This window comes from Montipora foliosa, chromosome 11, assembly GCF_036669935.1.
Source record: "Montipora foliosa isolate CH-2021 chromosome 11, ASM3666993v2, whole genome shotgun sequence".
Lineage (NCBI taxonomy): Eukaryota > Metazoa > Cnidaria > Anthozoa > Scleractinia > Acroporidae > Montipora > Montipora foliosa.
The window spans coordinates 12427285-12439885 of record NC_090879.1 but is presented as its reverse complement, the minus strand read 5'-3'; the positions used below and the strand labels follow the sequence as shown (position 1 = coordinate 12439885).

Below are 12601 nucleotides of genomic sequence, written 5' to 3'. Positions count from 1 at the left end.
CCTGAGCACTATTTTCACCAAACGTTCTGATGTAAATATATATATAACCAGGAGTTCCCAATTTTTAAATATCCCTCTTTTTAAAACTGCCTCTGGACAGAGAACTTTTTATTACCGAACTGTTAGCATCTGGAATTCCTTGGAATCGAATTTGAAACTTTGTTGCAACGAAATAATCTTTAAGAAGCGTTTAAGGAAAAAACTGCTAAGGGATTTTTTAGGAAGTGATTGATATTGTGATAAGTAGTTATGTAATTGATAGTGATGATTGGTTATTTTAATTTCGTAAATAATTTAAATATTTATGTAAATTATTATTTTATAATTATTATTGTTCCTGAAAAGTCCCTTTGGGGAGGTCCAATAAAGTATATATGTGTGTAAATCCCATTCATCGAACTGTAGTCAATGTTATTATTTTTTTGACACACTTTTATGATACTGGAAACAGCTATTCAGCCATTAACACTGCCCGATCTGCATTAAGAGATTTGTCAAAGCAGCTTTCCAGTACTGGCCACCACTTCCGAGATATCAGTCAATATGGGACGTATTCAAAGTTCTGGACCTCCTTAAAACTTGGAGCCCTGCAAAGACTCTGAACTTGAAATACACCTTATTCCAAAATGGCCGCCATTTTAGTATTCTTTTGTTTCCATGCAAATTGGCCCTTATGACCTCGCTTTCAAACGTAAAATTCAAACGGATATTTAACCTTAAACTAGGCCATAAGGGCCAATTTGCATGGAAACAAAAGAATACTAAAATGGCGGCCATTTTGGAATAAGGTGTATTGTTGACTCTTAAAGTTAGTTATGTTGTGTATGTTGGTTACTGGCCAAAAGTGTCAATCAGTTCATTTAATGGACATCCAACAGATGTCTAAAGGGAAGTCCTCATACAAGTTTCATGTTGACAAATTAGAAGTAAAGCAGTCTGGACCAGGGAAACCACAACCAGTGCTTATTTTGCCTTGATATCCTGTTGATAAACGCTTGTGTGTAATGAATGACATACTTAAAAGAGTATTTGATAAGAACAGAACCAGTTCGTAGCGCTGAACACACCAGACTATTTCTTAGTTATAGAAAGCCACTCCAGCCAGTTTCCCAAAGTACGATTTCAAGGTGGGTCAAAACGGTCATGATGAAATCAGGTATAGACACTGTACACTTCAAGCCACACAATACACGTGCAGCCGCTACTTCAACTGATTTTAGGAAAGGTGTACCTCTAGAAACTATAATGGCTTCTGCAGGATGGTCCGCAGAATGTACTTTTTGCTACTTACTACAAGAAAGATGTAACCGAGGACAATAACTGTGGACAATCCATTGTGAATTGCTCTGTTTAATTTCTACTTTTAGATGCCATTGTTAAGCTACAGTAAACCTATTGTTGTGTTGTACAGTAGATTGCTGTTCATTGCTGTGACTTGCTATGGCCCGTGTGCTTTGAAGTCTCACGGGATCTCGAATATGCAAATGAGGAGATTAAAATTAAACAAGCCTTACTTGTAAGGTACAGTTGGATTGGAATTCCGCCCAAAATACGGGGTTCCCTACCCAGAGGGGTTTATGAACATACATGGGTCACTGTCTTTAAAGGATGGCCTTCACCACGCATGCGCTTTTTCACGTGCATCAATAAGGAGATAGAATTCCAATCAAACTTCACCTTACAGGTAAGGTAAAGGCTTGTTTAATTTTTAAGTTATTGTTACTTAAATAAATTACATACTTCAACTTGCATTTATTAGGTTCTGCTTACGGCGTAGCCAGCCACGGAGAACTTTGTTCGATGACTCGATGTTATGACGTCATAGTGCGTATTTCGTTGCGCTTGCGCTGACGCCCACTCTTCAAAGAGTCAAATGTTATGCATATAACCTCGATATAAAAACCATGCAACACCCTGTGTAACCGGCCTCTTGTTTCTTTGTGCAAGCACGCTTGTGAGCCCACGTCTTTGGTTTCGTTTTTCTCGAGAACGAAACATTTACCTACTACAACGTTCCCGAACGAGGCTCGACCAGTTATGTAACACGCTGGAACGCCTGCTGAAACGTGTTTTGCAGCGCCGTTGCACATAAGTTTCAGCTAAAAGTTTCAATGTGTTACAGCGGCTTTTTCCCGTGGCTCGTTTCCGCTTATAGATCCCGCCTATAGCCTTAAAGTTATAAGCCCACCCAAAACCCCTTACGAATTGTGTAAGCCAGAGTTTCAAAATCGGAATTTTACAAATTTCTTATCATTTCTGGCGAGCGGGCCTTAAAAGGTCGGGACTAATCTGTTTTTGCTATTGCATGCCGGAAGCGTGATGATCAGTCAGCAAACTCTGCTACAATAATAACTGCCAAACTGCCATTTTATTTTCGTGTGGGTCAGATACCGAGAAGAGAATGAGCGCCAAAGGTCGAGGCAGAAATTGTGCTACAAACTAGTTATACTAGTTAGCAAATCTTGGAAGTGACGTACTCTTAACTGTTTCTCTTGTAGAAAAACACACGTGTTTGTGTCTTTCAGCTCTGGGAGTGAAAGTGAACCTGGACTTAACGAGAGAAAATGCATCCAATCTGACTCTGACTCCGAGGATAATGAGGCACTGTGGCTAAGTCAGTTAAGGTCGCTAAGTTCATCAAAACCGTTCAAAAGTCTATCTCTGGCTTTCTCAGTAATGGTGAAAGTAAAGCGGTTGATCTTCTGTTAAAAAGAAGGAAGTTTTTACGCACGCTTACTCTTTCAATTAAACAAAATATTAAGCATGTTTATCGGACATTTGTATTCTAGCGAAACAGCGACAGCGACAATTGTATTGCAGTGAAAAAACGACAGCGACATTTGTCTCTAGCCAAATCACAGGTAGCCCAAGTTCGATATATGTGTATTTGTGCTGTACTATATTATGCAAAACTAGAAAAATAAGGATTTGTGGTATGGGGAAAATGGTTTTTCTCAAAATTCAAAGACATATTTACAATTTTAAATTAAAATAGCTTCCTTTGCTTCAGTCTTTTGTTTCTTTGTCTCTGGTACAGTTTCTGGGTCGAGTAAGAGGGATTTAGGTGGTTTTTGGTTCCTCTTCTTTTCTCTCTGTATATTCTTTACCAAAGGTTGGGCACCGAGACCAAGCCGCCGAACGGATTCACCGAAGGGAAAGGGCCATAAAGTCGCTCCCAAGTCTTCGATCGCCTCGAAATTCCACGTAGATCACGGACGATACCTCCGCTGCCCATTCGCCTTCTTCATTTGAGCTGCAGCCAACTCTACAAACATTTGCTTCTAAAGTCATCGAATTCGGCTTTTACTCGTTGGAAGACTAAGCTTAAGACAGTTGGAAGAACGCTTAGCGACCCGTGATTGGTCAATGAGCATAGTGGTGACCAATCGTGAGTCATGGTTGTTCGCAACTTTGTTTGTGCTTTAAAGGCTTTTTTTTGCAAAAAGACATCAAAACTTGCGTTGGTACGTTTTGGTGAAAGAAACAAGTCTTTTTGGCGTATCGTGCTCCTTATGTGAACGGCTTTTGGAGCCACAGGTAGCCACTCCTATCACTGGTGATTTTAGTGGTGGCTTTCGACTTTTTTAATTTAATCTGTATAGCTATGGCTTTTAATACCCATTGAACGAGGCGCTGATTGCCGGAGCGAGGGGCGTAAATGGTTCACCGTGGGGCTTTCACTGTTATTAGCGCTTTATAGCAGAGGAACCTATGACGTGAGTAGTTGTATGGGATCATCCAGACCGGATTTGACAGGTAGTCATCAAATGACGTCATCAATCATTAATGCTTGAAATGTGAAGTAGGGGTGCACGTTTGTAAATTCTCTAATTCCGGGGCCACTTAAAACTGTTGTAGAAAGAACTTACCCTTGCAATCTACAACAAGTACTTTTGAAGGGGTTATCCCCCTCCCCACCCCCACCCGCAAACAAGAAAAAAGCAAAGCAAAAAATGAAATGACGGTCACATTGGCATCCCAAACAAATCCTTTATTGTTGTAACATACTTCATTTTGATTACTTAACTTTTCCAGACTTTGTTTGTGGCTGAACTTAATACTGTTTTTTTACGCTTACACCAAGACGAAAAGAAATCACTGTTTTCATGGACGGAGTAGCAATTGAGAAATACATGCAAACCTTTTGAAACCAGGGCTTAGTACTCTCTTTTGGACAGTATCCACACCGAAGCTGTCGAAAAGGAAAGACCCTTTAAAGGAAACCCTTTTAAAATCGGTGCCCATACCTACAAACTGTAGATATATACACAGTTATTGCATCTAATCACCGACTTTAACACTGCTTCCTTTCCAGGGTGCTTAATGCCTCGTGTTTTAATATAGCTTTTCCGAGTGTTTTCGTTTTCGAAGCTTTTTTAATCTACAAATCTCTACCTTCACAAACTTATTGTGTACCGCGTTTGGAAGACACATATTTATGCATTTTGTAAAACTGAGCATGTTTATGATTTGCATGAAAGGTATCCAACGTTAGACGGTTTCCTTACTTACTTGACCCATAAAGGCGCTGTTACGCTCGGCCATTTTTCGAGCAACTGCAAAGATATTCGCACTGCAAAGCTATTCGCTCGACGGTTGTTACACTGGGCAACGTTTCGTGCAATTTGTCTGGCCTTCGATGATCTCATGAGGTTAAAGGAACATTTCACTGGCTGATGACGCAATCCGTTGCGACACAAGTTGCAGGGCAGATTTCACAGCACGCATTGCTTGAAACCTACGTTGATAATGTGCGTAAACCAATGCGCAAACTAACGATAGATTTTACTTTCCGCGAAGGGTTTTGCAATTTGTCTCACCTTGTTTTTGGCAGTGGTAAAGTGTGCAACTTGCAACTTGTATCGCTATCGCATGAAAAATCGCAAAATACAACAGAGCCTTACATTAAATTAAGGTTTCAGTTTAAAACGTAAGTTAAACATTCGGTTGCGTTACGTGACCCGGATATCCGAATACCTTCAGTTTTACACTTGCAACGGAAATGGTCTAAATTAAAGGCCATAGTATAGGCTGCCTGTAGCCTTTTGTTCCCTTGAGGCTCAAACAAACACTTTCAACCAATTGTACTATTTGAAAGGATTGAATCTATTCCTACTGTTTCACATAACATTTAATGTTATGGTACCAAATGAAACACCAATCATTTCTTGACAAGGTGCGCTCATTAATAGGACGTCAAAGTTTATCATAGCAACGAAAAAGCTGTCTAAAAAAGTGCACTATATTTTGTCTTCAAAAGCTTACATATCAGAAACGAACTCGGTGAACCCCATTTTTTACTGCTCAAAAGTGGTTAGCAGGCTAAGATAACATTCTTTGCAAAGGTATAAAAAATTCTCTGCAGCGGATTCAGAGCCACCTTAAAATTCTTCAGTTGTGAAGGTGGCTATGAATCTGCTCCAGATAATTTTTTCTAACTTTGCAGCCGATTTGTTAGTTCCCTATATGACTATTATTCCAAGAACTGAACTACTTTCGAATACAAACACATTTTTTTGCTTTGCTTAAAAAGACCACCGATAATCCGAGGAAGTAAGCCCTATAAAGAATTTGGAAATATATTAAGAAAAGAAAAACGTCTTCTTTATTGCTGATGATTTCATTCATTTGTTATGCAGAAGAAGAGGAAAAAAAAAATCACACGTCGTTCCCCTTCTATTTTGTGATCTTTGAATGTTGGAAATGTCACGTCTCTGTTCCTTATTACGGTAAAAGTCTGATGTTAAGGGTCATCAGCAAAAGTGTTTTTTTTTTCTTTCGAAACTGGCTTACAACAAAAACAATTACAAAGAACTAAATAAAACATCACTTTTAGCAACTAAACTATAGCACTGTGATTTTGATCGCCATTGAAGCAACACTGCCTGTTGAAGTTATATGAGAAACGAAATATCAAAATAACGAGTAAAACTAGCATTTTACTAAAGATCTAAGCTTTCTGTCATAATTTCACTTACAATAATCTCAGTCTCTTGGTTTAGTTAACCCAATAAACTTCTACTAAACCTTTGGAGCTTGTTCCACTGGCAAAACCAAAATTGTTAACCCGTTATACCTTTTTTTACAAGTTCGGCAATCACTGAAGCGTCAGGCTTTGCTAAGTACTCTTCTAGCATCTTCGACGTCGGTTCTGGAAAAAAAAAACAGCTCTAAATATAGCTGGTTCTTTCGAGCATACAAAATGCGCCGATGCGAATGGCTACGTGTAGGACGATGCTGTCTTCGCAATTCTTACAAAAGATGACATTTAGAGATCTATGGGAGAACGGAAGCACCAAAAGAGACATCACGAGGTGATAAAATGAGCTATCTTCACCACTTAACAAAAAGCCAGAAAAGGCTGAACGAAAACAGTATTTCCACCAATGTGAAGTGTATCCTTTAAATGTGCTACTGTGCATGCGTGATAAGCATGTAGAAATTACATTTGTGACAAAAGCGTGCTAGAGGAAACTTTAAACATTGTTTACACTACGAAGCTACAATCATAGACAAAACTGTTGGCAAGGCTAGCACTTTTGACGTCTTCATTCCTTCTCCCTTCTCCCCCTCATTCAATGTTGTGCAAAACTGAATGGTTTTAGTGGGAAATTGTTGAGTTACCTTCCAAAATTGAATAGGTGGGAGGGGTCTATATAAGAGAAGGTGAAACTGTTTCTTTTGCGCTTTAACAGAAGCGGGTTGAAGTACATACAGCTCTGGTGCGGCTCATTTACATAACCTTCCCAACTACTTTTGTCTATTATAACATGTCGTTATCATGCCAACTTAGGCCTATTTGATTCCAATCGTCAATTTTTCAATTTAAAAGTATCCTTGTTTTCTGAGTTAAACTCGAACTTCACCTACCATTTTTTTGGAAATTCCAGCGTGACATCATCGCCAACCAGCACAAATGGCGCCCAGTGCTTTATAGCGCAATACTGCTTTGACTCTCGCAAAGATTTCATTGATTGTTGAAGAGCTACACTTGCGCTTTTTCCATCTACCAGGTGCTGGTAGAAGCTCCTCATGAACAGCAACGTTACCTCGTCATCAATTGCCCAGAGTGACACCAAAACACACCGAGCTCCAGCACACAGGAATGCCCTTGCAATTCCCACCACTCCCTCAGACTTCACTTCTCCCTGGCCACTGTGACAACAGCTCAGCACAACTAGTCTTGCTCGAAGAGAAATTGTCTGAACATCCGACATTTTCAAAATGTAGTCTTCCTTTTCGGGGATTTGCGATTTCCGTTCGTTATTTGGCGCTAAAACAATTTCTCCCGTTTCTTGGCATCCATGTGATGCAATGTGAACTAAAGCAACTGATTTCATACTTTTCAGCACCTCAGCTTTCGTGGCACTTTTTCCAGTCAGCGGTGTTGTCTGCAGAAGTTGTCCAATCATCTCTACTTCTTTTTTCGCGCACGGAAGCTGTTCCAAAAAGAGTTCCCCTTTCTCGTTAGTAACTTCCTTCAACCACGGATCACCTACAAGCAGTGCGCCAGTCTTACTGTGGAAGTCATTAGGTGCACCAACGATCATATTAAAAGCGGTCAACGAGGGAATGGTGCGGATCCTGATAGATTCACTCAACGCAGAATATGGAGCCAAGCAAAATGGTCCATCGGGAACAACGAGTAAATCATTTCCTTGGAGCAAGTCTGCAATTGGCCCGAGTAAGACATCATACAATGGTTGTAAAGAGTTAACGGAGGATGAAAATGGTATAACTGTCTTCTCACTGATAGGCTTTTTGTTGCAAGACAGGTCATTGCGTAATGGATCTAAAGAGCGATTCTCGCATTTGACACCATCGCATACGCCGATCTCTTTCAAAAATGTTTTCATCAACAAATCAGCACTTCCATTTGCGATTTCGTTTTGTCGAAAGGTGATCTCGTTGTCTTTTCTTAGCACCCAAAAGGAGATCTTGTTGTTGTCAAGTGCCACAAAAACGGCTTGTGAGGGTAAAAGCTCTAATGCAGCTGTAAGAGTTTGATTCGGAGCAAGTGCAGAAGATGAATGAGAGTCAACGCCGTATTGATCTTTTAAAATATCCATCAAAGCCTGTGCACGACCTTTCTCAGCAGCATCCAAAGCTTTTCCAATCTCTCCATTCTTTAAAAGTGTCCTCCACAGAGCAGTGTATGACACGCGAAAATTATCACGAAAACTTATTTTCAATTCATCTTCTGACTTCAGACTATGCCTTGTTTTATCAAATTGTTTTATACTTGAACGATAACAACTGAGTGCATTACTCAAGGAACCCAACAATTCATAATCACGACCTTGCGAATACCACGCGATTGCCTCTTTTAGACAGTCCCCAATTTCCTTGAAAATACTAAGACTGTGTTTATGGTAATCCATCGCTTCCTTAAAACTACCTAGAGCGCAATAGGCATTTCCCAGATTTCCATAGGCTCCTCCCTCCCCAACCCTATCCCCTACTTCTTTAGCAATACTAAGATGTTTTTCGTAGTACTCAATGGCTTGTTTAAAATTACCTTGATCGAAATAAATATTTCCCAGATTTCCATAGGCTAATCCCTCCTTAGCCCTATTACCTACTTCTTTAGCAATACTAAGATGTTTTTTGTAGTTCTCAATGGCTTGTTTAAAATTACCTAGACTAAGATAGGCATTTCCCAGATTTCCATAGGCTGATCCCTCCCCAGCCCTATTACCTACTTCTTTAGCAATACTAAGATGTTTTTCGTAGTACTCAATGGCTAGTTCAAAATTACCTAGATTGCGATAGGCATTTCCCAGATTTCCATTGGCTGATCCCATCCCATCCGTATCCCCTACTTCTTCAGCAATACTAAGATGTTTTTCGGAGTACTCAATGGCTTGTTTAAAATTACCTAGACTAAGATAGGCGATTCCCAGATTTCCATACGTTGATCCCTCCCCAGCCCTATCCCCTACTTCTTTAGTAATATTAAGATGTTTTTCGTAGTACTCAATGGCTTGTTTAGAGTAACCTAGATTGCCATAGGCATTTCCCAGATTTCCATAGCCTGTTCTCTCCCAAACCGTTTCCCCTACCTTTTTAGCAATACTAAGATATTTTTCGTAGTACTCAATGGCTTGTTTAAAATTACCTAGACTAAGATACGCATGTCCCAGATTTCCACAGGCGCATCCTTCCCCAGCTCTATCCCCTACTTCTTTAGCAATACTAAGATGTTTTTCGTAGTACTCAATGGCTTGTTTAAAATTACCTAGACTAAAATACGCATTTCCCAGATTTCCATAGGTTGATCCCTCGTCCGCCCTGCAGCCTATTTCTCTGAAAATAGGTAATGCTCGTGCATAAGTTTTTATGGCCTGTTGATAATCAGGTAGGTTGAGGTAAGCACCACCGAGACGAAAATGAGCCCGTCCTTCACGATACCTGTCCTCTACACTTATTGCAATGGCAAGCTCTAGCATTCGCTGCTCTACAGCCTCCCATTTCTCATCTACCATTCTTCAATAACTAAATGACAATTAAAACTTTTTCGATGAGATGATCCAATGTCAAATCAAGGATGAAGCTGGAAGGAAAAAAAGATAAAGACGCTTGATCTTTAATGTGCTTTTTAGCTGCGAGACGAAAACGTTTTTCCCGCCCTATTCCCTCCCAGGGTGGTTAGTTAAGGGGTGGTAGAAATAAGTCACGATTCTAGATAAAATAACTCATTTGTTTTGTTAGCAAATTGTGGCCAAAATATGGCAAAAATCTTGATCTCATTTTCTTGACATGTTTCCAGCAAACAGAGCTGCACCTTGGCAATGCGCTCTTTGAGTTTAAGTAACAGAGCGAGAAGCATAAAGTAACAAGAGGTTATGGATAAAAGCAGCTTACCAATAACTCCAAATCACACCCTCCTTTTTTTCACAAGTCAACCACTGAGCAAAACAGTTCTGCTTTACTTGCTTAATTATCAAACAAATACAATCAAATAACTCATATCAAGTTCGGCGGCTGCAAAATTTAGCATCGCATTGCCAATGAAAACCGAGTGAGCCAGAATGCTAGCACAATAGTGAACTAACGCTTTGGAAAGAACAAGAGCTTCAAATATTCCTTCTGAAAAATTGCTTCTTGAATCTTTACGCATTCATGCCACCTTGTTTTGCATTTGGCTTAACAATTGCCATATGACAAAACGCGTTTCATTTTATCACAGAGGTCTAAACGTTACTTATCACTATAAACCCAGCACAATGACAACTTGTACAAAAAAAAAGGGAGAGGACTCGTCAAAAAGTCCTGTTCATTTATTTGATCATAGTTGACTGGGTGTTCACAATAGTTTATAAATGCATGACAAGGATCAGAGGTTGATTGAGCAAGTGAGAGATTATATTTGTCAGCCATTGGAGCCTTAAAAATTACAAACCGTGAAATATCATAAGCTCATCACATGTAGAAAGGAATTGCATTGCGCTTGGGTAAGAACATGATACTTTACGTTCGAATCCTTTTTGACGAGGAAGGGGCGGGGGCATTGAGGTCTATTAGACACTGCAATCCCCCCCCCCCTCCCTCCCCTAATAAATACCTAAAATCGCGTCTACAATCTGAATATCTGAACATTCCAAAATACATTGTTGACGCATGCATGATATGGACTAAACTTATTCATGTTATAGTCAGGTATTTGTGGATGCCTTGATTGCGAATAACACATATCCTCTAGTTTGTCTTTTCGGCTTAAATGCAAGAGATCCAGATCCCCTCCTTCCCCCCCCCCCCCCCCACCCCCAAATAAAATCGTCTCTAAGTGGTGGTAATACATCGCAACAGAAGACTTAAGGTAGTTGAAGAGAGCGGAAAGAAAGATTTTGTTACCAAATGTATGAGTGGTATAGACAAGGCGTGACAGCGAACTGTCACGAGTAAAGAATAGCGACAATTAAATAGTCATGTATCGGTGAAAAGTGTGAGATAAAAACTAAACTTTACCACGAAGCAGGACTGAAGCTAATATCAATCAACGAATTACTTCTCCACTGATGAAAATTTAGATGTACTTCAAGTGCTACTATGACCAAAAAATCAATTCTCTTTTTCCTTTGGATCAGTCAAAACTATGTTAACTAAACACTATGTGACCCAAGTTTTAAGCCTTGATTTCAAAAAGAAATCTGTTTATTTTAACTAGAAATTTCCTATTTAATGGTCTGCCATTATTGTTTTTGAAATATTTGAGAGAGCTGGATCGAGAAGAAAATAACGTCAACGACTCATGAGTTTGAGAATGCAATGGGTGTGTACGAGGCTTAATTAATATGCAGCACGGTAGTTTCGGGCTTTCAGACTTTTAAACTAATATTTTGCATATAAAATGAACTGCATTTTTAAGCTGGTGAGTAAATGATGTCATTTTCCTTAGCTCCAACCCTCTGAGGTCCCATCGGTCAGTTTTGATCGTGAGTATTGGCGAACCGTGTAAAATCAAAAATTTACACTCAAAGTAAATAGCTTTTGGATAAATATCCAAGCTCAAAATGTTGCCAGTGAGGTGTTAAGCAAACACACTGAAAATCTGAAGAAAAAAGGAAATGATTTTTTGATCATAGTAGCACTTTAACTGTAACGCGCCTGAAACTTTTGTTCAATTCAAACAGGCGTTACGGTTGTTTTGCAAAGCCTGCAGGCCTATGATATTGTTTATTCGCTCTGAATTTTAATCAAAGCGGTTGGCGAACCGGTATAGTCAAGCACACAGTGCTAGTTGCAATACTCTCGAAGTATTTAAGTATTTACAATCATTAGGAGGAACTTGAAAATTACTGACCTTTTATCCTGAGTCACCCAGAAGACACAGCATAGTAATTAGAGCGCGGCCAAAGAACGAAATCTGCAGTCTGATTAAAAAAAAAGAGACAAAAAAAAGCGAATAAAAAAAAATGGAAATACTCTTTTTTCTTGGAATGATCCGTGCCTCACAAATTAATTTATTTGCCTCAATCTACTAGAAACGTACACTTAGTCTCCGTTCCTTTGTCACTGTGTGAAACTAATCTAAAACATTTAGCATGAATTAATCTTTAAAAACTTTGCAAAACGCACGCAATTTTTATTTTTAAATCGAGATATAGTGATATAGTGACAAGTATTTTATTTAATAAGCTTAGCAAGCAGATGACGACTAAACAATCTTGCTCACGCAAATTCCATTCAGGCTGAGCCTCCCATAGGCCATAGCATTCAATTGGTTTTCACTCCATGCTAATTTCTGACTGGATTTACAAAAAGCTACCCATAAATGCTGTAACTAAGCACCTTCAGATGCACAACAAAGCTCTTTCTATTCACAGCAGCCTATGATTGCAGCTAAGCATCAAACTCCACCTAATCGACAGCCACAACAAGCGACTACTGGCGGCCTATAGCCCCTCCCTGGAGAGCGCTAAACCCAAACTCTGTAATTGCCGTAAAAAGGGCGAGTGCCCCTTAAACGGCCAATGTCTGACTTCTGGTGTAGTTTATCAGGCAAAGATTAGAAGAAAGAACAATGACAAATTTGAAACGTACGTAGGCCTGACGGCAGATGACTTTAAGACACGTTACATCTTTCGAACATAAGAGCTAT

The 12601-nt window shown here is 39.5% G+C and overlaps 1 protein-coding gene across 4 annotated transcripts in view; it reads right to left on the bottom strand.

The window, feature by feature from the left end:
• Positions 1 to 3976: 3976 nt before the first annotated feature.
• Positions 3977 to 12601, bottom strand: part of LOC137976320 (tetratricopeptide repeat protein 28-like) — a 21413-nt gene continuing 12788 nt past the window's right edge. For all 4 annotated transcript variants that reach the window (XM_068823621.1, XM_068823622.1, XM_068823623.1 and 1 more), the window contains 3 exons: positions 11804 to 11873; positions 6871 to 9553; positions 3977 to 6151 (listed from right to left, as the gene is read on the bottom strand). In XM_068823621.1, coding sequence (XP_068679722.1) covers position 6151; positions 6871 to 9485 — 2616 coding nt within the window. In that variant the 5' untranslated portion in view covers positions 9486 to 9553; positions 11804 to 11873 and the 3' untranslated portion in view covers positions 3977 to 6150. The remainder of the gene's footprint in view (positions 6152 to 6870; positions 9554 to 11803; positions 11874 to 12601) is intronic.